This window comes from Miniopterus schreibersii (assembly GCF_964146895.1).
Source record: "Miniopterus schreibersii genome assembly, chromosome: 3".
Taxonomy (NCBI): domain Eukaryota; kingdom Metazoa; phylum Chordata; class Mammalia; order Chiroptera; family Miniopteridae; genus Miniopterus; species Miniopterus schreibersii.
In genome coordinates, this window is record NC_138103.1 from 40,708,071 (window position 1) to 40,735,327 (window position 27,257).

At 33.1% G+C, this 27,257-nt stretch overlaps 1 protein-coding gene across 4 annotated transcripts in view; it reads right to left on the reverse strand.

Annotated features, from left to right (window-relative positions):
- Positions 1–802: 802 nt before the first annotated feature.
- AP3S1 (adaptor related protein complex 3 subunit sigma 1) overlaps positions 803–27,257 on the reverse strand; it is a 51,053-nt gene continuing 24,598 nt past the window's right edge. For 2 of the 4 annotated variants that reach the window (XM_081133622.1, XM_081133624.1), the window contains 3 exons: positions 16,277–16,348; positions 10,463–10,570; positions 803–1,511 (listed from right to left, as the gene is read on the reverse strand). In XM_081133622.1, the coding sequence (XP_080989748.1) occupies positions 1,383–1,511; positions 10,463–10,570; positions 16,277–16,348 (309 nt within the window). In that variant the 3' untranslated portion in view covers positions 803–1,382. Of the gene's footprint in view, positions 1,512–2,924; positions 2,973–7,469; positions 7,511–10,462; positions 10,571–16,276; positions 16,349–27,257 lie in introns of all 4 variants that reach the window. The other 2 variants (XM_081133623.1, XM_081133625.1) reach the window with 2 other exon arrangements.

Below are 27,257 nucleotides of genomic sequence, written 5' to 3' on the forward strand. Positions count from 1 at the left end.
ATTTCCCACTCCAGAACTCATCCTACACAATGTGTTATGAGATACACTACTCTTGATTGTGAAATAATTGAACTTTAGAAGAATAATTCAGTGAGTTTATGAATACAGTGGAACTTCGGTTCTCAAACTTAATTAGCTCCAGAAGCTATTGGAAGAAGATCTGTTAGAAAACTGAATCCTTTTTCCCATTAGAAATAACGTCAATTGAATTAATCCATTCCAGACTCCCAAATGATTCCATTTTAACCTTTCTTAATTGTCTGTGATCGTTGTTTCATGAGCACCTTCACACCCTTGGCAACATCAGCACTCTTTATGTTTTAAAATTGTGCTAATTGTGTATTTCACCATGCCATACTCGGTAGCCATATCAGACACGTGAATACCTATGTCATACTTTGCAATTATTTCTTTTTAAGCTCTATTTGTTGTTCTCACAACTTGCCTTTTCACTTTGCTGCTATCACTAACCTTCTTAGGACCCATGGTGACTTACTGTTGTATTTAACAAAAGCAAGAAAACACAAAAATATCCACAGCACCATTTCCTGAGATGTTAACAACTCGAGGTTTAGTGGTAAACTGACTAATACTCTTGAATTCTCTCTTTTGTTTGTCTCCTAAGAGACTCGTGACAGGGTTGTTGAATCAAGAACTGAAGTTTTTGTTCGACAGCCGAGACATCTTTTTATGAACAACTTGGTCAAGAACAGAATTGTTCGAGATCGGAGATGTTCAAGAACCGAGATTTGACTGTATTAAAAACAGAAGTATAAACTAAATAAATCATCATTAACAGCTGTTTAACAGTGATAAAATATACTTTTATTTACTTTGCTGAGTAAGAGGTCGTAAAAATAAAATTATTGCTAAAATAGATATCAGGCAAACAGAAAGGTGCTGTAGAAGTCCAGTTACCTTGGAGTTTATTTAAACTAAGAGGAAAAGGTCATTATGTTTTCATGCAATACATACTTGATTCTTTAAATAACAATTGTGACAAATGACAGAAAGAATTAAGGAATGCTGTACTTGTGATCCATACAAAACACCAATATTTTGGGTTGTACATAATTTAAAGAAATGTTTCAAACACTTTCAAAATACTGTTGTAGCCAATACATAGAGGCATGCCTTAGGTGGGCATAGGAATGCAGTTTAGAAAAGAAAGAAAAATATCACACTGGAACTACTCAATTTCTTCAAAATCACTGAACAAGAAGAACCGCCATACTGATTTTATACAACTTCTATACAGTACCTTGACTTAAATCCAAGAGCAAAAGTTAAGACTCTCCTCTATTTTTGGTAAACAACTGCATGGTAAACTTAGATGACTTTTCCCCCTGGATTTTACCTGGGAGTGGCCTTTTAAATTTTTTTTATTTAAAAGAGGGCAGATTTGGCACTTTTATACTGATGTCACCAATGTTTATATTTCTTGGGATCTCAGGAAGATTCATATTCTTTACAGCTGATACAGCACGGGCTGGAGCTCCCGCTAAGCCAGCCTGTATACAGAAGCAAATAAAAGAAAAAGAAGATGTACAACTCAGGTGTAGCTCATCAAAAAACACTAAAAATGGAGGATAATAGTAAAAGATTTTCATATAACAAGCTTAGAGATCAGATGGTAAGTCTGAATTGATATGGGATGGTTATTTAGAAATACTAATCTATAAAGAGAAAACAATTGACACATTAAAAAATACAGTGAATACATGCAATGATAACAATGTAAAGATTTAAATACAAATTAAACTGTGCTACCTGGATATTACACACAATATTCAAATGAAAAAAGCTAAATCTTCACCTATATTTTGCTGTAACTGACATAAGATATAAGCATGAAGCATAATTTATATTTGTTTTTTTATTAAACATCTCTTACAACAATCATGATATATTTTGGATTTTTTCTTTTAAAATGACATTTATAATCAATATATGCTGTGAAATAAAAACTAAAATTAATAGATCATGCTTGTTTAGTTTCTTTACTTAGGGCTAATGCCTTAAAACATTTTAAAACAAAAAATTTAAAATTATGGTTTTAAATTTTGGAGGGTATTCTAAACTTTTAAAAGGAAGTTCTAGAACATTTTTTTAAAAAGCAGGCTTTTAAAGTAAAGCCTCAATCCAAAGAGAACAGGTCTGCCTAAAAATGAAACTGCAACAAGAGGATCTTTCCAACCTTAGATGCATTAGTAAAGATATAGCAATTAAAAATATTCTGTCATATCAAGTAGATTCAACAATATACGTTTAGTTTACAAAATACAAATTTAAATAGCATAAATGCAAAATATAGTATATATACATATACATATATAATTTAAAATTTATAACTAAAATTTAAAACTACCAGTACCATTAGTGTACAATATTTGGCTTTCATCTTAGTAGGAAAATTTATAATTCTGCAGTAATTTTGAAAGAAAATATGGTTAAAAATAAAAGAAAAATTAATATATATCATTTTTTTCAAGTAGCTACATCAAGTCTTCATATTTTTAAGGTTTATTTTATGTACCAATTAGATTTCATCAGTTTTTATTCAGCCTATATAATAAAGCCAACAAACATATCTCAATTCAGTGGCATACATTGTCTTGCATAAAAGAAGACAAATAACAAAAACAAATCTTCCACTTTGACTAGATTACATATATACAAGGGTTGGCAAAAGTAGGTTTACAGTTGTTCATACGGAAAATAATACAATTAATAAATAATAATACAAGAATAAACTTTCGCTAACTCACAACTGTAAACCTACTTTAGCCCACTCTTGTATAAGAAACAATATTCATGTAATTAAAGACACTAGTTTTAAAGTCCCATTTTGTAATTTTAGGTTTTTTTCTCTCATATAATCCTACCTCTTTTGTTAATTAGAAAAATAATAATAAAGCTGTTACCTGAGAAAAATCTTGACTGATACAAAATAGGCCAGTGTAAACTATTTGCTGAATAAAGGATACAAACATTGTTAAGCAATGAAATAAAAGCCATGGATTATCAAGTCAGAATTGGAAATAATAGAAAAATCAGTAAAATAGGATTAATAATAGATGTAGTCCACACAGGCAATGATAAGGGTGATATGGATGAAATACTCCATACCCAATTAAAGACTTAATAGGGCTCGGACTTCAATTTTTGTAATTTAATAGGGGTTAGCTATTTTTGATGTATAACTAAAAATTTGACCTCTACATTTATACCTACCTGAAGTAATGTGGTTTTTATTGTACCCCACTTCTCTCCAACTTCCCCCCAAAACAAAGATATATATGAGTATTACTTAGGATAGCATAAATCATATTGAAAAGGGTCTTTAAGCTGATCATTTCAAGTTCAATGTCTAGCTACCAAAATTCAGAATGGTTAAGGATCAAAGAATAATTCAGTTCAAATAGCTTCACCATCTTATAGGCTCTCTTCTTTTTACTAGAAGTATGTTGTCTGCCAAGGGAACAAAAATTATTAAAGATATCCTGGAACTAGTATCATTTTTCCAGGTAGAAGAATTTTATAATTTTTTAAATAACAAACCAATTTGCCACTATTTTTACTTTGAAATTTCTATACAGAGTACAAATGATAAGTAGGCTATAGAAAAATATTGATAAGATATTCACATATAAATATTTTAAAAGGCATAAATTATTAAGAGGATTTTGTGAAAAAGAGTAAAGGTAGATATGTGTGTTTTACTAGAAATTATGATTTATATTTATAAACAGTTAAAGTAATTGTTTTCAGTATTAAACTAAATACAATTGTCCAGTAGCCTTCTTTTCCATATACCCTATATCATGAACAGCTACACTGAATTTAAGCAAAGAAAATGAGAATAAAAATGCAGCTTGTTAAATTTCATTAGATTAAATCATTTCTTTGTGACCAAAGATGGCTATTAATGAGAATATATAAAGTGAATAGAGCAACTGATTTAAATAGTATATGTGTGCCAAGTTCTTATTACATAAAACCAAAAGAAGTTTCTAAGTACAACAAATTACAATTCTTCTAAACATAAGCAGCAAGCCATAGACATGCAAAGGATGGTAACTATTCAGAACACGCAAATGAATAAAGAGAATCAAATTATTTCTCAAGCATGTTCAATACTTTTGTGTAGAATGTCATGAATTTAAATGGTACAAAATTTTAAAATTATAATGTGCATGTCAATTAAGTTTTAATTAAAGAAATATTTTAATAAATCGGATTCTACAGAATATAAAATATAAGAAAAAATAAAAGAAGGGCTGTTGATTACTAAGTAGATGCTTAAATGAGCTATCAATGTTTATATATAAAAACTTAGGGGTTAAAAAAAAAAACTTCATGTTACCAGGTAGTCAACACCCAAATTGCTATAAAATTAATTTCATTTTCAGAATTCCATGAAAGTGAAGTCTGAAACATTTTATAAAAGAATAAAATGTAAAAGAAGTAATTTGCCATTAGAAAATCAATTTGCCAACACAGCGGTGTAAAATAATTTTTATCTTAGTTAAGCTTTTTTTCAGTAAGATATATTCAAGGCAACAAGATAACTTTTGCTAACACTCAAATTTATAGAAATTAAGTTTACCCGACTTGTTAGTAGTTTATACACTTTAAAATATAAAAATAAGATATTTCTGACAGTACAACATAGTTCTTAAAGATTTAAGATTACACAGTTGACACAAGCAGAAATAAAAAGAATGAAACCCTACTGGAGAAATAACTTGTTTCCATCTATGCTATTTTACTCGAGCACCACCATGGCAAGGTAAACTGCAGCAACTCCACTAACAAAAACAAATATATGGATCTAAAGCTGTTAAGAGTATGAATTAGATGAAAGAATGAAGTACAGTATATAAAAGAATGGTCATGTTTTCTCTCCCATGAGATTAAATAAATTAATAGAATTAAGAGAAAGAAAACAAAATGAAGTCTGCAAGTATACCAAAATGAGGCCAAACAGATAGAAGACTTATACAGACATACTCTTGGAAATTTCAAGCACTGGAATCACAAAGATAGTAATGGATGGATATGATTTTTTTTATTTTGTTTTTAAATTGCCAGACCCAAAAATAAACAAAATATGTGCAAGCAAAACCAAAAAAGCAGCATTACTAAAATATATTTCAAAAAATCTGAAAGCTCCCTTTTCCTCATGCAGTAGCAATTAACTTTCTTGAAGGGAAAAGGAAAGAATCTAAATATTTATTTCATCTAAGACATAAAATACCAACCTACCATCTTAAAATATTTTTTCAAGCTTGAACTATAGCATTAAAAGATGGTAGTTGGAATAATTTGTATATACTAAAACCTTTACCCACCCTTCCTGCTGGAAGTTGGTATATGCGCTTTCAAAATTTTGACCTAACAGCAAAGTGAAAGAACATCAACATTAATAAACACAGTAGTCAATGGTTTCAGACTCAGAATCATTAATGAAATAATGGCAGATTTTGAAACATGTTTTGAATGAAATAGAAAATGTCAATATTTTCATTTCTGAATGTGAGGTAGAATAACTTTTAATCTTGGAACTTATAATAGGCTTGCTCTTTGCTTTAAAGGCAGTGCTTTAATACTGCAATTATAACAAAGAGATTAGAAATACTGATGATAATCCTCTAGTGAGCAAGAACATAGCATTTTATAAAATTTTTTATCAACATTAGAATATTTACTAATTTTAAAACCTTCCAAACTACTAATCATTTTCTATAATCTTCACTTATGGCTTTAATTTCTAGCACAGGATTTGCCTGTGTGAAATAAATATAGCAGACTAATGCCATTCATGGATTTAATATAACTAGTCTTGACCATTACAAGTGGCCTCAGGGGTCCTCACCATAATTTTGTAGAAGAACAGAATAACTGTGCATGTCAACATGGAGAGGCAGAACCAACTCACAGGCTGACTTTCCACATCTGTTACTTAGGCCCACTTTTCTTATTCTATACTCTTTAAAAATAGATACTTGATTTTAAAAAATAAAAAAAGAAAGCTAATTACTAGTTCTAGGTATAGAAGTTAAGAGACCCAAGTGGTTGATGGTTCTTTGTTAGAAAATAGCAATTTAACATAAATTAAAGACTGAAACATAGAAATTGGCAGTGATTTGGATCAATGGAATGAATGAGACCATTATTTATTTTCTACTGCAGGGATAAAGTTATATGGATCTAGGGACCAAATGTGGTACCCCCAGCTTCATGATAAAGCCCAGGATCTGGGATAAGAAATTATAAAGCCACTTGTCTGTTGCTGTTTCTCAAACACATCCAGAAAGTAATAATTTAGTGGTTAAAACGCTATGCTGAATTCTCAGTGATATTTTCCTAATTAGTAAGGTAGGTAATCTAACTTTTTAAGGTTATAATTTTTTTTCCTCCACAGGGCTCAATAAAGTATTTTCATTTTGAAAATTTTAAATGGGGTCCTATAACCATATTCATTTTTCCTGAAAGAGCTTTGTACAAAAAAGCTGTTGATCATCTCTACATGGAAATGTTTAAAAAGTAATTCACACAGTTAATTTGTGGTGTGAAAAAATGTACAGAAAATGCCAGAGAAAATTTAGTTTTGTAAAGCTAGGAGTTCATTAAAAACATTTCTAATATCTGCCAATATGCTTTGCAAAAATATTCAAGGTTTATAATATTTTACGGAGTCTTATAATGACATGTTTGGATATCAGAAAGTTGCTACAGTGGAAATCCATTTTATTTTTTAAATACATTTAATTCCTTTTTTTAGAGCATTTCATTCAATTTTAATAATTTCTGATTTTGTTTTTTACTGGCTACTTTTAATATGCACCTGTTAGTTAAAACTAGTAAAAGCAATTCTGTTAAGACTTTAAAACTGAAAACCATTCTCGGGGGAAAAAGTACTATTTAACAGTCACTATTCTAAGCCTTCATTGCTTCCCACTTTGTATGCAAAATTGTGAAAGTTCAGCTTTTGGTTTTCAAATTCACAGCTTCCAAAACCTAGCAGGCAATTTTATGTTAGCATCCTAATTTAGACAGATGGGGGGAAAATCTGTGAGAGTTAAAGTAAGATTGGTTCTGCCATATGATGCTCAAAATAAACTCTAAATTTAACATACAAAGTAAATTGTCATTTCTACAAAATGTAATTTGTCAGTTAAATGACAATGTTTAAAAATAAGAACAAAAAACTTAAACTTCCCTTTCACAATGCAGGCAGACAAAACAGAACAAACATGACATCAATGATACACTAGAAAAATACACTAAGTCCAATAAAAGATGAAGAAACTACAAGGAGAAACTAGAATGAAAAATAGGCTACAGGGACTATATGGGTTCATTAACACAAAGAATTTTTGAGTCTGGCCTAAATAATTAATTGCCTTTGACATCATTTTGCTTTCCCTTTTGTTAAAGTACATTTTTCTCAAAGTCAGCAATACCTTGTCTACCTGTCCTGTCTGGGAGATTGAAAGATAAAGGTCTGTAAGAGAGAAGAATGGAAAGAGCTAGAAAGATCAGGATGTTCGGAAAAAAAGAGGACTAACTTTTAAAAAGTAGTGACTAAATTCAGAGCCATTTATTCATCTTAAAAATAACATGAAATACATAAAAACTAACAAGTCTCCCCAACCCCACCCATCCACCTACACCCACGGGAGTCCTTTCATTCCTAGCAGATTTCTGGGTACCTCTTAGACTTTCCCCAAATCCCACCAACTTCCCAGCTTAACCCCTCCTTCCCCAAGATCCCACTGTTACAGCAAACCATTTTTCTATCAAAGCAGGAGAGATGAAAATACATTCAGAGCATATCTTTGCTGCATCTCTTTAAAGATCTGGGTGATCTTTGCTCCTACCTGTCTAGGTATTGGGAATTAAACTGGTTCGCTTTTGACTGTCACTGAAAATACACTACCCATTAACCCAAAATAACAAAATCTTCGATATCTGACAAAGTAAAGTCACCTAGATAGATCCATGTTATATTTTAAAAGCTGTACCTTAATTAAACCCAGGCTGATTTTTAAAAGATAAATGCTATTCTAAATATCACTTAAATTAATTTTAAAAATATGATAACCAGGTCTTGTTATCAATCATGACACTCTGGATTTTAATTAAGCCTTTCTTGGTAAGTTTTTGCTTACATAATAAATTTTAACTAAAATTTAGTAAGATTCAGATTAATAAAAGCATATAGCTTGCTTTCAAGTAATTTTTGGTTATTCTGCAGTCATGTTTGGTAGATATGACCAATTTAAGTAACATGGAAATTGAACCCATGTGAAACATTTTGACATTTCAGTGTGTCTGAAATAAAGCTGGTAGACTTCCAAACATACTTAAAATATATGAAAATTACTGAAAAATTACAAAAAGTCAACATTTTTCAACACAATTTCTTAAAATATGATCAGGACTAAATGGCATCACTTTGACTCTAAATCCTTCTTTATAACTAATTAGCAGACATCACATATACAGAAACACTTGCTAAACATATGTTGTGGTTTACACCCAATCAGATTTAAAATATACTTTCTTGTAAAGGAGAAAAAGAAAAACTAATCTGGTAGCAGATTAACAACTGACTATATGTTAAAAGATGATCAGTGGATGAAAAATGGGAGTATTCACTAATATTCAGAACCATTTCAAATAGCATGTTACAGTATTCTTATAACTTTCTATCAAAAATGTAAATTCTGCATTTTACTGCTCTTTATAGATTAAAAAACTGCTCATTAACAAAATATCACCGAATAATCTAAAAGCAAATATCCATTATGCAATTATTATAGGTCCTTTATGATGTTTGTCAATATTATATACATCACACTGAGGAGAAAAAGAAAAAAAAAGGACACCACCAATGGAAAGGAGTTAAATATCTTTCCAGAGAAAATTCCAGACAAGAAGTCTAAATTTATATCCATTGTTTTGTAACACAAAGTTTAACAGATTATGTAAATTTCAAATGATCATTTTAATACTTTAAAAACTACAGCTTAGAGTTTATAGTAAATCATTTACTATTATAATATATTGCAAACCAACCACACTAAATAATATTCTGAGTTGTTTTCCTTGTCCTAGTTAAATCTAGTTTATATTTTACCCTTTCAAAAACCAATATTTTAAAAATTGGCTATAGAACACACAAAATACAGTTACTTAAAAGAGTCATAATTTTAAACTCTTCACTATTATAAGTCTCTCCATTGGAAAACCAATAGGGATGGAAGATTGAGATAAGAAGAGATTTTTAATAAAACATTGGAAAATGTTTTTATACAAAGCTTCAACTGTTTCTAACCCTCATATTTCAGATATATCCATCATCCTGTGTTTTATTCAATTCTAATGAGCATAGTATTGTATTAAACTGATCCTTTAAAGTGCCAAAAAGATAATAATTCTTCAGAACTCACCTGTTGTAAATTAGTGCTAGCATATTATAATATCTTGCTGCTTTTATAGTAATATTTACTTTATATGAAATGCCTGAACTTGTACTAATAATTATAAAATATATCTTCCTAATCTGAGTTATGACTATAAATACCAAAGGTAAGAGTATCCTCAAACAAGCATGGCACTGAATGAGATATCGAGACTATTATCTATCTAAGCTTTTGCTACAGTAATAAAACAAAATATTGTGAACTTGAGTGGCTCTGCTGTAGTACCTGTTACTAATATTCAGCCTAGTACATGAGGGAAGAGTCATTAAAATTCTCAAGTAGGGTTTTGTATAATGCTAAAATGCTCGTTGGTCCTCATTCACCCAATCTCACCGCACAAAGTTAGCAGTGCAAAACTAACCAAATCTTTCTCTTATAGAATGCAATAAAAGCCATGAATATATGTATCAATGAATAAAACTTATGACTTAGCAAACTGGTCAGTGACCTTTGGGAAGGATCCAGAATTAAAAGATTAAGGCGTTGAATTTCCTTTTTCAATATGTACTCAGACTTACTAAGCACCTATTACACTTAATACTTCCTCATGAGAATTCCATTGCCTTTTCTTTCCTCTTCCAGAAATAGTTTTGTAATGGTGAAACCTATATATCTTTAAACTATAAGTTCTAAAATTTCCTTGATAATTACTGACTGTTTATATAGCAAATATTTATTCCATTTTCAAATAAATAATTCCTTTTTTAAGCAATAAGAATTTGGAATTGTGTTAATTACCCAAGATAGGTATGACCGTGGCTAAAAGAAGGATATACAACTATTTGGTGGACAGTAGTCACAGAACATTTGGCATACTAAAATTTGTATATTCCATTTTTAAAACTGAATAAGCATATCAGCTGTACCTAAAGGGTGATGCTAAAGGACAAACAGTGAAAGATACAAATCATGCATAATTTATGACCATTTTTACTACTTTCATTAACTAGAGCACTTTCCATTCTTACCTCAGATTTCTCCAGTTTATTTTGTGCATCAATTTGTGTAACAATCTCATTCATGTTGGTCTCCAATACCATTCCTCCCATCACCATTTCTGCAAGAATATTGTGAACCTAAAGGACAAAAATAATACACACACATAAAGAAAACTCACTACAAAAACATTTCATAATTCCAGTGGGTTTTCGGTTAAATACTGCTGAGTCTGCTTTATGAGTTGTAAAATAAAATAATTTGAAATGAAGGCTTATTACTCACTTTCATCACTACTGTGAAAGTCTTAGGTAGTTATATGTAACCTCTTTAAGGCTTAGTATAATGGGCTGTAAAACAGAGATAATAATAGTGCCTCCATTATAGATTGCTGGAAAGATTAAATGAGGTCATTCACGGAAGTACCCAAAACAAAATAAATGATCAATAAACATTAGCTACCTTTTATTTTTTTAAATCTTCACCCAAGGATGTTTTTACTGATTTTTTTAGAGAGAGGAAAGGAGAGGGAGAGACAAAGAAACACCAGTCAGTTGCCTCCTGTATATGTCCTTACAGCGGAGCAAACTGGCAGCCTGGGTATGTGCCCTGACCAGGAATCAAACCCGAAACCCTTCGGTGCATGAACAACGCTCCAACCAATTGAACATCACTGGCCAGGGCTAGCTACCATTTTTATCGTATCAAGTTTAATGCTAAAAATATTACCTACAAGAATCTACAAGATTCTTAGCCAATAATTAAGTTGTTTTATGCTCAAGGTACTTAATGAAGCTATGTGGCACTACTATAAGCTCTAGATTGGAAAAAAAAAAATTTTTATTTTTATTGTAGGCACTTTTTAATAATGCTTTTACACCAAAAGTCCTCTCTCTATATATGAAACACTGAAATTTTTTATCAAACACATCTTATGACTAAAAATAGTATCTTCCATTAGGTAGAAAAAATTTAACACAGATGTTTTTCCATAAGGTATTGGGTCAAAAAAACACCAATTCAAAGCTGAATTAAGTTCTACTGAATAGTATACTCTGCTATAATTAAAAAAAAATAATGTGGCATTAAGAACGGAGACCCTGAATTTAGATAGGGTCTAATACTGACTCTACCACTTATTAGTTATATGCCTTTCAGCAGTTACATGACCTCTCTGTTACCTTACCTGTAAATTAGAGATAGAAATAGGATAGGCATCTCATAGGATTATCATAAGAATAATTCATGTAAAGTACTTAGCAGAGTATGTTTAGTTATTATAGGGTAATTTCATTTTTTTAAACAAAAGCCTTTTATGGTTAAATATAAAATTATATTATCTGATTTTCATTCTATTATAAGAGTTCATGCAAATGTATTCATGGTTTTTAAAATATCCCGTCATTATTGACTAATTTTACAAAACAAATTTTGCTTGGGGCGATGGGTGTATGATAGTGTGCAGATGATGTTTGAGTTGTACACTTGAAACATATGGTTTTGCAAATCAATGTCACCCCAATAAATTCAATTAAAAAAAATTTGATTTGTTGTTTTCCTAGCAAACAACACAAAATGAGAAGTGACAATATGCTTGTAATACAACTCATTTACTTTCATATATTCACCTAAAATAAGTTTTTGGCATTGAGAGGATCGATGGGGAGAAAAAAGGGGACATCTGTAATACTTTCAACAATAAAGATAAATTTAAAAAGAGTTCAATGAGATTTTGCCATTTTTTGAATTTTTATAGGGTGCTCAGTTGGTTAGAGCATTGTCCTGTACACCAAAAGGGGGCACGTACAGAAGGCAACCAATCAATGCTTCTCTCTCACACATTGATGGTTCTCTCTCTCTCTCCCCCCTCTTTCCTCTCTCTGAAAAAAATCAATTTTAAAAAAAGTACTTTTTAACAATGTACTTTTGCATTTAAAAAAATCACATAGCTGCCCGGCCGGGCATGGCTCAGCAGTTGAGGGTCGGCCTAGGATCCAGGCGATCAGGGTTCGATTCCCGGTCAGGGCACATGCCCGGGTTGTGGGCTCAATCAATGACTCTCTCATCATTGATGTTTCTATCTCTCTCCCTCTCCTTTCCTCTCTCTGAAATCAATAAAGATATATTAAAAAAAAAAATCACATAGCTTCTTCTGGACATTTCTAAATTTCATTTTTTAAAATCACAATATAGGCAAATGAGTAAAAGTTCAAGCCATACAGATACTTGTTTACAAACAATAAGTGTCCACCACCCTCTGCTTCTGTTATTAGGTCCCTCTATTCAAAGATAATCATAGTTAACTGTATCTTATATAGCCTTCCAGAAAACTTCTTATGCACATACTTATTATATGTGTGTATATGTATATCTAATTTAGACAAATAAGATCACATTATATACATTATATTTCACAATTCTGCAAGAAAATAAAGTGTATTAAAAGTTAGAGGCAGGAGAGAATGAGGATGTGAATTTAAAATAAAAAATACTGGTGATAGATATATGTACAAGAATAATCAATGACAGTTAAAAGCAAAGATCAAAATACAAAACTTATAAAATGGTGAATCTACACTATTAATTATCACACACTTCTTTGGAAATATAGACAGGTTAATTTCCAGTCAAGATGACATAGTAGGTGAACAGGGTACTCGAATCCTCCCACAACCACATAAAAAATACAACTAAACTATAGAATCACCATCATTCAGAATTGCCTGAAATTGAGCTGAATGGAAGTCCTATAACTAGGGAATTAAAGAAGCCACATTGAGACTGGCAGGAGGGGCAAAGACAAGGTACAGGCTGGTCCCACACCCATGTGTGGCAGTTTAAAATTGGGAGGGATATCTTGGCTGCTGAGGTCTCCCTGGTGGAGCAAGGGGTCCCAGTCCCACACCAGACCTCCTAGCCCAGGGCTCCAGTGCCAAGAAGAAAAATCCCCATAACTTCTGGCTGTAGAAAAAAGCAGAAATTGTGACTGAATGAGATGGAGGGCTGCTGGAGTCCCAGCAGTTCCTCTTAAAGGGTCTGAGTATGGACTTAATTTGGACTCACTCTCTCTGACTTCTAGTACTGGGGCAGCTTGACAGGAACCAGGGATATATGGGGAGGAACTGAATTATCTGGAATCAGGGTGTGAGCTGGGGAGGGGCAGCTTTCTGCCAGACAAAAGTGCTGGCAGAGGCCATTGTTCCTTAGATGAGCTGGCAGGTGGGCACCATATCTGAGTCTCCCTCAACCTGACTCATAGTCTGCCCTGCCCTAGTCATTCCCTGAGACCTGGCCTCACCCAACTTTTGGGCCCACCCAAGCTCTTTCTGGTGGCTTTTCCATACAACTGGCATCTCCTGCCTCATGATTCAGACTTTACAAAAATCTCTCAAGCAAGCAGCATCTGGCCTCCATGTACCCACTACCTCTTGCTAAGTGGCCCCAGGCTCAGTACTAGTGGCACCCTGCCTTGGTTCACAGCTAGGCGTCTCCTGGGCATCTCCAAGCCCAACAAAAGTAGCAGCCATCTGCAGATAGCTCTGTAGCTCATGCCAGGTGGTCCCAGGCAGGGCACAGATGGTAGCTGACTTTGTACCTCCCTGGAGACCCCAGAGGCAGTGCACCTGGTGAACAGCTTTAGACCACACCAGATTATACCCTACCACCTTCATTCTAGGGGCAGACTCAGTGAGCATCAAAGTCCCATGGAAACAAGTCCTGTTCCATAGGGTCAACTTCTGCACAGCAGCTTCTCTGCTGTAGCTGCAGCGAGTCCTTGCAGCCGGCTGGCTGGGGGTCAATCCCTCCCAGTAATGTCAACAGTGATCAAGGAACTGTCCAAGAGGACAGTGCACACAGCCCACACAGGGGGGCACCTGGAGCACACATCTGGGGTGACTGGGGAGGCTGTGTCCCTGGGCCCTAGAGGACACTTACTACATAAGGCCACTCTACCAAGTCCAGGAGATGTAGCAGCTCTACCTAATAAACACAAAGATAGGGAAGCAGAAAAATGCAAAGACAAAGAAACAGGTCCCAAAGGAAAGAACAGAAGAAATCTCCAGAAAAAGAACTAAATGAAATGGAAGCAAGCAAACTACCACATACAGAATTCAAAACAATGGTTATAAAGATACTCAAAGAACACAGTGAGAAGTTCAACAGCACGAAAAAGGAACATAGAAACCATAAAAAAACCATAAAAAAGAACCATTCAGAAATGAAAGATACACTAACTAAAATGAAGAATAATTTACAGAGAATCAAAAGTAGAGTAGATGATGCCAAGAATAAAATCTGCAATTTGGAATATAAGAAAGCAAAAAACACCCTATCAGAACAGCAAAATGAGGAAAACTTTTACCCCCTAGTGCAAATGTGAGAACTTTACTCACTGCAACATTTAAAAATAGAACCATCAATTTTTTTTTAAAAATTGCTCTCTCTCTAAATATATATATATATAAAATATAAGCTAATCACCTTTGAGCAGTCATTTTAAAAATAGAGCTTTTTAAAGCATTTTAATCATGTACCAAAAAATAATTTTGACTACTATGAACACTAATGCCTAAAAATAACAGAAGTCCTTGTAAGTATGAAAAAGCATAAGATATAGTAGAGAAAAGCAGCAGAAAGCTAAAAATAGACTCTTAAAAATATCAAGTTTAAGTTCTCTGTCCAAAATGAGTTAATATATGAAAGCAAATCACTTAATAGATGAGAAATATGATCTAGAAAACTGGCTAGTGATAAATGTATCCTTTTGATGTTCATAAATAATAAAATGCATTCCTTGTACTACAGCTTGACTGTGGTAGTGATTACATAACTATACATTTGCCAAAACTTAATTAACTTTATGTATGCAAATTATACCTCAATGAAGCTGATTTTTAAAAACCACATTTTTTGCTAAAATTTTCAGACTATTTTATTCAATGGCTTAATCATTCAAAACAATCTGTTATATTACATAAACTTAATATGGAAAAAAATCTGTATATAGTAAAAGTGGAATCTCTTCCTTCTAAATCCCGTATCACCAATACTCAATAACACTGGTTAGAAAACTCAGTCATTCTCTCTCTCACCTTTAGCTTTCAATAGGCTATCGGAGTTGTGTCAATTCTACTCTTTCTCATCCCTACTCTACTGCCAAAGTTAATTTCTTTCTGGACTACTGCAACAGATTCCTAAATTGATTTCTCTGTCTTTAATCTCCCACTTACCAATCAAACTTCTATAAAGTAAAAAAAACAAAACCTTGACCCAAAAATGTACAAAACAACAATAATGCCAACAAAAACTTATTTAAAAAGATTAAATTGCTTCAGAATGAAATGTAAAATCCATGGCACTAAAGGCACTTCAAAATTAGACCTCTTGATTAATAATAATCCCCCCTCACAAGAAGCCTGTATTTTATATCTGCCTGTAGCGCCATCTCTGCTTTTCTGTCTGTGAAAAAGGATCTACCAATCTTTAAAAATCCAGTTTAAATGTAATTTCCTCCATTCACATAATCCTAGGCAAAGGTAGGTGGTTCGGCTGTGTTCCCATTAACACTGAACATACTGTTACTTGTTAATGCCACTGTCTCTTCCTCTAGATATGAATTCCTCTAAGACAGGGTCTGAACCTTCTTCACTAAGAACAGTGCTTGGCTCATAGCAAAAATAATTTAAAATTGAGTAAGAAAGAAAGGAAGAAAGGGGGAGAGGGAGGGAGGGAAGAAAAGAAAGAAAAATAGTATTATTCACTAAATCTATTTTTACTTTGGCAAATAAAAATTAACACTTTTCTTAGATAAAAACTTAGAAGATTTGACAGTATATAAGTAGTACCTTGTCTACATGGAAAATTAAATCCAGTTCACAGACATTTTCAAAACACTTGTCTAATGTTTCCACAAATACCTAAAGAAAAAGAAAAGAGAAAAAGTTAAAAGCTTTTGAGAACTGTGTAGGTTCATTCAAATCTATTATCTACAAGGCAGACAATCTTAATTGTGAACTAAAACTTTTGTAAATCTATTATATCTTTTTTAAATTAAAAAACAGTATTAAGTGCAAAAGCAATAGTTATAAACTATTCTTCATGTAAACTACTTTTCAATACATTAATATATAAAACAAACTTTGCTGAAAATAAGAACTAGAAATTCTTAGCACCATTAGTTACAAAAGCAATGAAAAATCCTCAAATCAAGCTCCCTATCCTCATGTGAGGAAAAAAGAAAGCTTATTATAATTATTTTATCAGGCCCTGGGTGGTGTGGGTCAGTTGGCTGAGCATTGCTCAGTGCACCAAAAGGTCACTGGTTCAACTCCCAGTCAGGGCACATGCCCAGGTTTTGGGTTCAATCCCCGGTCAGGGGTATGTGTGGGAAGCAACCAATTGATGGTTCTCTCTCCTCCACCCCCCTTCTTTTCGCTCTCAAGTCAATAAAAACGTACATTTTTTTAAAAAAGTATTTTATCAGGATGGATGAGCATAGTCCAAATCTCTATCACATCTAATGTAGCCAGTAATTTCTAATTAGCAAATCAGTATGAAAGATCACTAAAAATTACTTATAGAAAAATAACACACACTTTGGAATCAGACTTATTGGGTTCAAACTCTGGCTTGAATATCTTGTATGACCTTATATGAAAAAGAATTAACTCAGCAGACCTGGGCTGCTCAAGCCCTACACATTCTCCAAAATAGCCTGTTATCAGACTAGCCCTTGGCTAGCTCCTGGGACCTGAGCCCTTAGGAAGTTCTGTCTGACAAGAGTGTTTAATATGCCTGAGGCCTTAGGCCAAGCTGTATCAGTATGAGCAGACAGTTTATGCTACCAATGTGATTTATAGCAAACATCTTTTTCTCTGAGGTTCTGGAACTTAAGTAATCATACCTATGTGACTGACCCCCAATAAAAATCCTGGACACCCAGGCTAGGATGAGCTTCCCTGGTTGGGAACACTTTATACATATCATTATATATCACTTCTGGGAGAATTAAGCACATCTTGTGTAACTCCAGGGGGAAGGGACACTTGGAAGCTTGTACCTGGTTTCCATCCTACTTCTCCTCATGTGTTTTTGATTATTTTACTCTATCCTTTCACAATAAACCCTCACCATGAGCATAGCAACTTCTGAGTCCTATGAATCCTAGCAAATCATTCAGATGGTCTTGGGGACCTCTGATACAAACTAACAAAAAATAATCTCTAAAATTCCACCTATTTGTATTTCTATTTCCACTATCCTTCTCAATAGTAGCTTTCACAGAGTAACCATTCAATTTATCATCCAAAATGGGGGTGGGGTGGTGGCATATTAAGAGTAAAAAAGAGCAGCTATTAATTATTATTATATTATTATTATAGATACAATGTTATCATAATATAATAACAGCTTGGAACCACAGATGTAAACCAGGACTGTTCCAAGTGAAGTGAAATGTATGATCGCCCTATTCATAGGTGATCCAATGGGACAAAGAGCAAATTCTAAAAAGCAAGTTTCTTGCTATAACTGCTCTGTAGTAAAATGTCATAAGTACATGTTCTTAATTTAGGAAAAGAATTCCTAAGATTTAATGCACTCAAATATTAAGTTTGGTTTTAAAAAAATCAAAGAACCTCTTCAAAAAACTTTCCATTACTTTTCTTTAGATTTAGCAAAATTACTTAATATAATTAGAAATCTAGTCCCCCCAAATAGATACACACTGCCAATCTGTTACATGGACAAGGCCAATACAAAACTAATAATCTACAAACTGAAGTAAAAAAAATTAAGAAAATAAATTAATGGGCCTTGGGGTTCTAGCCAGAACAACAACAACAAAATAATAAAGCTGCTATTGCACTATATTTCACAAAGAGAAAGATTTTTTTTTTAAAGCAAAAAAATAGTAGTAAATGGTAAATAGCACCCTCTTGTGTTTCATTTTAAAAATAATATAAAGTTTAAAGTTCAGTTTCAATATAACAGTTATCTACTAAATAGCTACTCATTAATATCTGGCCTCAAAGAATTCAAAGGCTGGTGGAACAAAAATTATTTTTAATTTACTAAAAGAATTGTATTTTAAATTTTCCTGCATTTTAATAATAACTGGTTTTCCAAAAATAAATAGCTATTTAAGTCTCTGTTTCTTCATTGGGGCATAATCATGGTACCTATACCATACAGTATACCATACAGATTTTAGTGATTAAATGAATAAATATAAAAGGCTTAGAAGAGTGTTTCACACACACAAAAAAAGTACTCCATATATGTTAGCTAGTACTATAATACTATACACAATAGTTTCTTCCTGAGTTTGGGGACTTCTATTAAATTTCAGGAGGAACTGATCCTACTGTTTCTAAGCTATATTAAATGAAGTGCATAAATGTTAAACTCACATGTTGTAAGACAGAAAAAGTCTTAAGCCCAAGAATAGTAGGAATAAATTTAAGAATCCTAATAGTATGCTAAGTGATATAAAAAATTATTTTCTTAGCAGCAAGATGTTCTAGAGAGATAATTGGTTTTGCTTAAACCAAGAATCAAAAAATACCACTAAAAATGTACTAATAAAGCTAGGGAAGAGACTGAACTTAAAACCAGATCAATTACCTTTAAAGAAAAATTATGAATGTAGCCTAGGCACACTGTCCAATATATACCATTGAAAAATACTCAGAATCTTTAGGATATGACTGGATTCTGGACTGGATTTGCATTAAACCTGACCTGGATACCAATGTGCCAATGATGACAATCTTAGTAAAAATAGAGACATTTATTGTGCATTTACTACAAACACTTTAAGATATTAAACTTTCAATCTCCTTTTTTAAATCCTCACCCAAAGACATGCTTATTGATTTTAGAGAGAGGGCAAGGAGGGGGGGAGAGAAAGACAGAGAAATATTGATCGGTTGCCTTCTCGTACATGCCCCGACCGGTGATCGAACCTGCAACCTAGGTATGTGACCTGACTGGGAATGGAACAAACCCACAATCTTTCAGTGTACAGGATGATGCTCCAACCAACTTAGCCACACTGGCCAGAGCTAAATTTTCAATTTCAACATGAAGAATAAAGAGTTGATATTACTGATAGTAAACTGATGTTTGCTTTCTGTAGGGAGTATAAAAAAATTTTTTATATAAAAAAAAGTTGATGAAAGGACTACCTGTCTTCTATATTCATGTCATAATGATTCTGAAAGCGATCACATCAATGATTCTTTTTGTGTGATTTACTTCTCTTAGAAAAGATTAGTAATGGTAATAACTAGCACTTATTGAGCATATACTATTATGGCATTGTTATTATTCCAAGTGCTTTAAATAGATTATTTTATTCAACCCTTCACAGTAACCCCATAAGGCAGGTAATTTTATTAACAAATATTTGTAGAAGAGTAATCTAAAGCAAAAAGTTAACTATTAACACAGTCTTTATTAAATTCCAGAAAATCTCATTGAAAAACCCACATTCTTATTTATTAGGAATAATCCTTCCAACAACAGTAAAAAATAGTACTTTATTTTTCATGTAGTAAAAAGTGATTATTTAGAATATTTGGAAAACACAGAAAAGTATAAAGCAAATTTTTAACTTTCCATACTTTTTCCACCCACATTAACATAGTATTGTGCAAACCAAAGACTACTTATACTATAAGAAATTTAATTACATTGTTGCCCCTCCATTAAAGTGATTTAATATGATTTGTGCACTGGATTTAGAAGTCTCAGGAAGAACTAGGGTTTTGAGCTTATAAGGCTAATATATCAAATATTAATTTTATAAATGAAAGTAGCCTCTGATTATTTCTTTTTCTGCACAGAAGCTAACCATAACATTTTAAAAAACATACTGACATAAATTGTTAGAACTATAAGCTTCCAAGCAAAAACTTATTTTAAAAATGATATTTGGCCTTGAAAGATAGTCTACCTATAATTAAACATGGTACACTTGATGTTTTGAGTACTGCTTTAAAAAATATATAATGGCCCTCACTGGTTTGGCTCAGTGATTAGAGTGTCGGCCTGCAGACTGAAGGGTCCCAGGTTTGATTCTAGCCAAGGGCATGTACCTTGATTGCAAGCTCAATTCCCTGTCTGGGTCCGGGCACGTGTGGGAGGAAACCAATCTCTCTCTCTCTCTCTCTTTTTCTCATTGATGTTTCTCTCTCTCTCTAAAAAAGCAATGGAAAATATCCTTGGGTGAGGAAAAATAAAATAAAATAATAAAAAATTAAAATGAATAAAAATCTTACACAGTTTTCCCTTCCAGAATTTCGACTAATAAATACAGAAGACATGATGGAAAAAGTCACCATTTGGCAAATACCACAATAATAATTCTTTCAGGCAAGAATTATCAATAGATTTAAAAATTAGTGACCAAAAACATGATTAGGAGAAGGATTTTTATATTCTCTAAATTATTCCCTATAAAATACTTTTAAGCACAAAGGGAAAATGGAATCTTATAGTAAACCTGACAGGCACCACCTTAAACAAGAAATCAGAATAAATATCACAAGTAATGGAACAAAAATGACATTATGTACCTCCTGATATGATGCATTAAAAAGGAAGTAACATCGCTTCTGTGGTATTCTTGCCCAAAATACATAACCTGATTTAATTATTAAGAAATATCAAACAAATCCAAACTGAGGGATATTCTACCAAATATCTGGCCAGTATTCTTCAAAGAATCAAGGTATGAAAGACATGAATAAAAGATAAAATGAAGAACTACTGTATAGCAAAGGAGACTCGGGAGACATGAAAACTAAATGCAATATGTGACCTGAACTGAACTCTGAATGAAGAAAAGTTATATTAACGGGACAACTGGCAAATTTTGTATAAGGTCTTCAGGTTAGACAATAGTATTGTATCAATGTTAATTTCCTGATTTTAATCATTGTGCTGTGGTAATATGGAAGATGTTAAATTTGAGGAATCTGGGTGAAGATAGGATAGGGAAGAATTATTTGTATTATATTTGCCATTCTTTTTGTAAGTCTGAATTAATTTTTAAAAAAAATTTTAAAAGAACCAAAAAAACTTGAATAACCAAGCTCAAAGGGCACTCTCCTCCTCTAGATCCAATTCCTTCCTGAAAACCTACCACTCTACACTGGGAAATATAAGCTGAATTGTTTCCTCTCTCTCAAACCTACTTTGAAGGGGGAAAATGAATTTTTAAGTTGCTTCCAGCTCCAAAATTCTGACTTGAAGTATCCAAGTTCCAAAATACTTCCTCTACCACTATAAAGTAAATAACAACAATGTCTACTACATTCTAGGCTCTATGCTGACTGCTTCACATACATTAGCTCTAATTCTTACAACAATGCTGGCAAGGTCAGTATGAATATTAGCACCTACATACAAGAAAATTGAGGATGGATAAGGCTAAGTAATTTGCTCAAAATGAAATAACTGTTAGATGACAGAGCCAACAGTCAAACCCATACCATCTGACTCCAAATACCAATTTGACACTATGATGCCTCCCAAGAGGACTGTTGAGATGTCAATAAAACATGTAAATTAGAATAGTAAGTATCACTAAATTTGACATCAGGATTTAACATAAAGAAATAGCAATATAAATAACTGAACAGTAAATTTTATATTTCTAATGACTGAAAATTAGACTTCTCAACAAGAAAATAAGAAAAAAAATCTGAGAAATGCTGAATCAGTCTAGCAGTGTCTAACTCAATTGTTTACAGAAATATTTGTTAGTTTCCCACATATATATAAGAAACAAGTCTTATTGAAAGAGAAAAGTTTTAATAATCTGGTAACATAGTATACAGTGTAGCAAGCAGAATTTTCCTAATATGATTCTTGGCACTCACTCTGGATTACCTGGAAAATAAGCCACCTGGGCCAGGGCTCCCTTTCTCCAGCAGAAGGAACTGCACCAGAACTCATCTTCCCATGGGATCAGGGGTATATCCACACATCCCCTCCCAATAAGGGAGCTACAACCTCCTAAGTGCTAGTCAGCTGAGTTTCCAGATTATTCTTAAAAATAGTTGGTATCTAAACCTATATAGCCTAAATTTTAGGTAGTGAATATGTCACTCCATTCACAAGGGTGCTTTCAAGACTACAGAACAACGATGTGGAGTGGGATGGGGCAAGGCCTCCATTGGCACACATTCTATGTTAGGTAGCACCTACCTCAACACAATTTCCTATGTGATACTAGGAAGATTAGGGGATCTTTCTTCGCCTAAGATTTCTTGACTTACAAGTATCTCTAATTAAGACTACTTCTTATCACAAAACTCAATCACTATGTAGAATTCATCCTAAACCATCACATACATATAGAATAACAAAATTCACAAATTCTTATAAAAGTAAAAAAGATAAAAGGACTTCTTATCCAATTCAATTTGTATACTAATAAAATACTACTTTATATACCTTCCTTAAAAATATGTGCTTTAATGATAATGTTAGCTAAAAACTACTGACTACTGTATGTCAGTCATTTAGCCACGAGCTTCATGTACAGTATCTTTTTTTTTTTAATCCTCACCTGAGGACATATTCATTGATTTTTAGAGAAAAGGGAAGGAGGGAGGGACAGAGAGAGAAACACTGATGTGAGAGAGAAACACCAATAGCTTGCCTCCTACACACGTCCTATCCAGGGTCAGGGAACTAACCCACAACCTAGTTATGTGACCCTGAACGGGAACTGAACCCGCAGCTCGATATATGGGACAACACTACCAACTGAGCCACATCAACCAGGGATACAATATCTCTTTAAATAGCTGCACCTATTGTATGAGTTGGTATTATTATTACTCCCATCTTGCAGATTAAAAAAATTAGGCTCAAAGAGGTTAAACAACTTGTCCAAAGTTATACAGCCAGTACAAAGTACTCATTTTAACCACTACTTGCTTGCTTTTATCCACTGATCTTTCAAACAACCTCATGAGGTCTGCAGGCAGCATATTGAAGAAGGCATACTTTAAGGTAAAATATTCAAGGCCTATAAGGATTAAGTGATACGCTCAATCTCACTCAATTAGCATTAGAAGCCATAAATAAAATAATTTCAAAAAATAAAAACTAATTTAACACTCAGTAATGACAAACTCTATACATGGAGCTTTAGTTTATATGCATATTCTAACAACATGGCCAAAACTTATTTTTCTATATCAAAAGAAAAGTTTAGTTGTTAGTTATCAATTATTTCTTTAAAAAAAATTTTTTTTTTAATATATATATCTTTATTGATTTCAGAGAGAGGAAAGGAGAAAGAGAGAGAGAGATAGAAACATCAATGATGAGAGTCACTGACCGAGCCCACAACCCGGGCATGTGCCCTGACCGGGAATTGAACCCTGATCGCCTGGATCCTAGGTCGTTGCTCAACTGCTGAGCCATGCCTGGCTGGGCTCAATTATTTCTAAACTACAGCTGAACAAGACTGAAGGTGATGCAATTGCTACATGTGGTATAGAAAACAATGATAGAATTTGGAATTATCTACTGAACTTTTATGCTTCCATTATCAGCTTGGCATAATAAATTAATTGAGGACAACATGACTGCTTATAAATAAGTCAAACAACCAACATTAATATTTAATGAACTTCTATTCTCTCTCTGTAAATATTTTAACATTCCCGATGAAGATATGCTACAACAGAAAGGACTCTAAAAAAAAGCTAGCTATCAACTCTGAAATTTGCTTCTAGGGCAGTCAATATCACACTAAAATAGTTCACATCAGAAACAAAAAAAGATCACCTTTTTCCCCCCAACTTATAAATAATTTAAAAAAGGAACAAAAGAAAATAGAAGCTGATAATTCAATTTGGTGAGATAAGGAATTTACTAACAACACCTTATCTCAGATTTTATATAAGATATAAAGTCAAATCTGGGACAATATACATGTTTTAGAAGCATGAAATCTTTGCATAAAAATAGGCTTCTATGATCATTTGAATGGTCATTTTTAATATTCAAAATGCCAGAATAAAGCATATATTTAGTAGTTATATGTTGATGTTTATTAAGTTTTCCCAATCCTTTCTCTAAAGAATATGTAAAACCAAGAGGTTTTTGACCTAAACTCTTTTGGTTTATAATTTTCCACATTTACTTTTTTACATTTCACTTGCTTTTCTTAAAACCAGAGACTGCACAAAGTAAGAAAACCAGTTCTAAATAAGCTCTGAATAGTTGTTGCATGAAAGAAGCAGAAACAATAAGCTACTTCTTCCCATCTTTGTTCACTCAATGTTTTTAAAGTGACTGACTCATGCATAAGCATTCCCTCATGATAATCTTAACTCAATACAATTATTTGTAACAACTGCATTTTTTTACTGTCTTAGAGTTAATTTTTAATGGTATATCATAAACAGAAAGTACAAAAATATTAAGTGTATAGAGAGCTTAACAATTTTCACAAATTAAAAAAAATTAAAAGATTTTTAAAAATTGCTATTACATAGCAAGCACTATATTTTACCTTTCTAGCTAACTCTTTCTAATTAACCTTTGGGTTTTGCTGTCATTTATTTCACAAAGAATGCTAAATATTAGGCATTAAATACATGGACTCATTCAAAATTATCTGCTGAGGACCTACTATGTGCCTGGACCTTTGTACACACTAGGGATAAATAAGTGAACAAAATAAAAAAAAGTCCTGACTCTCATAGAGCTTATATTCTTGTAAGGCTAAATGACAATAAACAAGATAAAGTCAGTCAAATATATGGTATACTCAATGGTACATTAGGTACTAAGGAAAAGAATAATAAAGCAGAAAAGGGGTTAGAAAATATGAAAGAAAAAGGCTAGGGATACGTACTGAGAAGGTAACACCTGGGTCAAGACCTGAAAGAATAATGGAGCTAACTATGGAAATATCAAATGGAAGAACAATCTAGGTAGAAAGATCAACAAGTACAAAGGCTCTGAGGTAGAAGCGTGGCTAGTATGTCTGAGGAACAGCAAAGGAAAGGAATAAAAGACGAAGATAAATAATAGGGTATAGGGAGGGGAGTCAAATTATGTGGGGCTTCATGGGTCATTTCTAAGGAACTTAGCCTTTACTCCAAGTTAGAAGAAAAGCCATTGAGGAATTCAAAATGGAAGAGTGTAAGATGTGACATATTTCAATAATATCACTTTGGCTGTTTTACTGAGATAAGACCAAGAGGAAAAGACAGTGGAAGCACAAAGAGCAGTCAGAAACTACTGTAATAATCTAGGCAAGAGCTGGTGGTGTCTTGGGTCACTGTAGTGGCAATGCAGAGAGTAATAAGTGGTCATATTCTGTATATCTAACAGGATTTGCCAAAGAAGAGGAGATAAGAGAGATAAAAAAACTGAAATAAAGCAACAACAGAAGTAGTATGAAAACCAGGCAAGTAAGATGTCCTAGAAGCCAAGTGGAGAAAATATTTCATGAAGAAGAGAGTGATAAACAATCTTAATCAAATAAAGGAGGACTGATGAGACCCTTTAGATTAGCAACTATAGAGCTGAAAACCTGACTGGAGTGTGCTCAAGACAAAATGGGAAAAGAAAAAACTGAGACATTGTATATAGGCATCTTAAAAGTGTTTTTGCTATAAAAGGAGGGAAAGAAATGAGGCAGTGGCTGGAGAAGGAAGTAGAGACAGGACTTTTTTTTAAGATGGGAGAAAATATAGGCTAGTGGGAATGATCTAAAGGAGGAAAAATGTGAGCAAGTTCAGTTGCACCAACACCAGTACCTAGGCACAGACCGGGGGTGTCCTTGGACTTAGCAGAACATCTGGCCTGTGAGTAGAAACCTCTGTGTCACATATGACATAAGAGCAATTTAAAAATGAGTGATGTTGAGAAAAGCAAGATGATTTTTGTTCAAAAGTGTGTCTGGTGCCATACTGTGGGAAAAGGGAGGCAAGCACAAAACTGGGCCAAATCTCCATGGTCTATTTGGGTGAAAGACAGGTCAGGTCCCTGATTGTCTCTCAACAAGAACAAAGGTTATCACCTGGGGGGAAACTACACTGCTGGGAGTATTTGGAGAATACCAAGTATATCCCTGAAACAAAAAATGACTTTACTGGCGTTAAGAGGAGTGCAGAAAGGGCAGACTTGATAGTTTATCTCAAAATAAGCTACTAATGAGTAATAGTTGGCACTGGCTTATTTATTATGTCTTATGGCTTTTTTAATGTGTACCATATTTAAATTACTCTCATACACCAGAATTCAGATCATGAATGGATGATAAAACATTTCTTTTGGGCAATCCGTATTTAAATAAGATTGGCTTGTGGTTAAATTAATATGATCAGCTTTTTGAACTTCGATGGTAATTTCAGTTCAGCAAGTGCTATCCTTGTTTTCCCCTTCTAAAAATATGATTGGACTTGATTTGTAATGCTCAACTTTTCACAGAGATGGTGAATGCTATCCCAAAACCTGTAGGAGACTGGTTTTATATTTAGATTTATATAACTGGTTGTATTAATATATTTAAATAGTGAGGAAATCCCTTCACTGTTTCTTAGACCAGCAAGACTCACCTGTGTTTCAAGTTGTGCTCATTAGCCTGTTAAAAGGCAAGGGCTGAAGACAGGCTGGCAGTGTCCATTTTATCTTTTTGGTCCTACCTATGCCAATTTAATTAAAATTCTTTGTATCTAAACTGTTGTCCTTTACTTAATAAAAGGAATTTTAGTGTGGTTTATGTATAATATCAAATAAAGAATATTTAACACTTCACATTTTATAGATGATCTATAGGGTCTAATG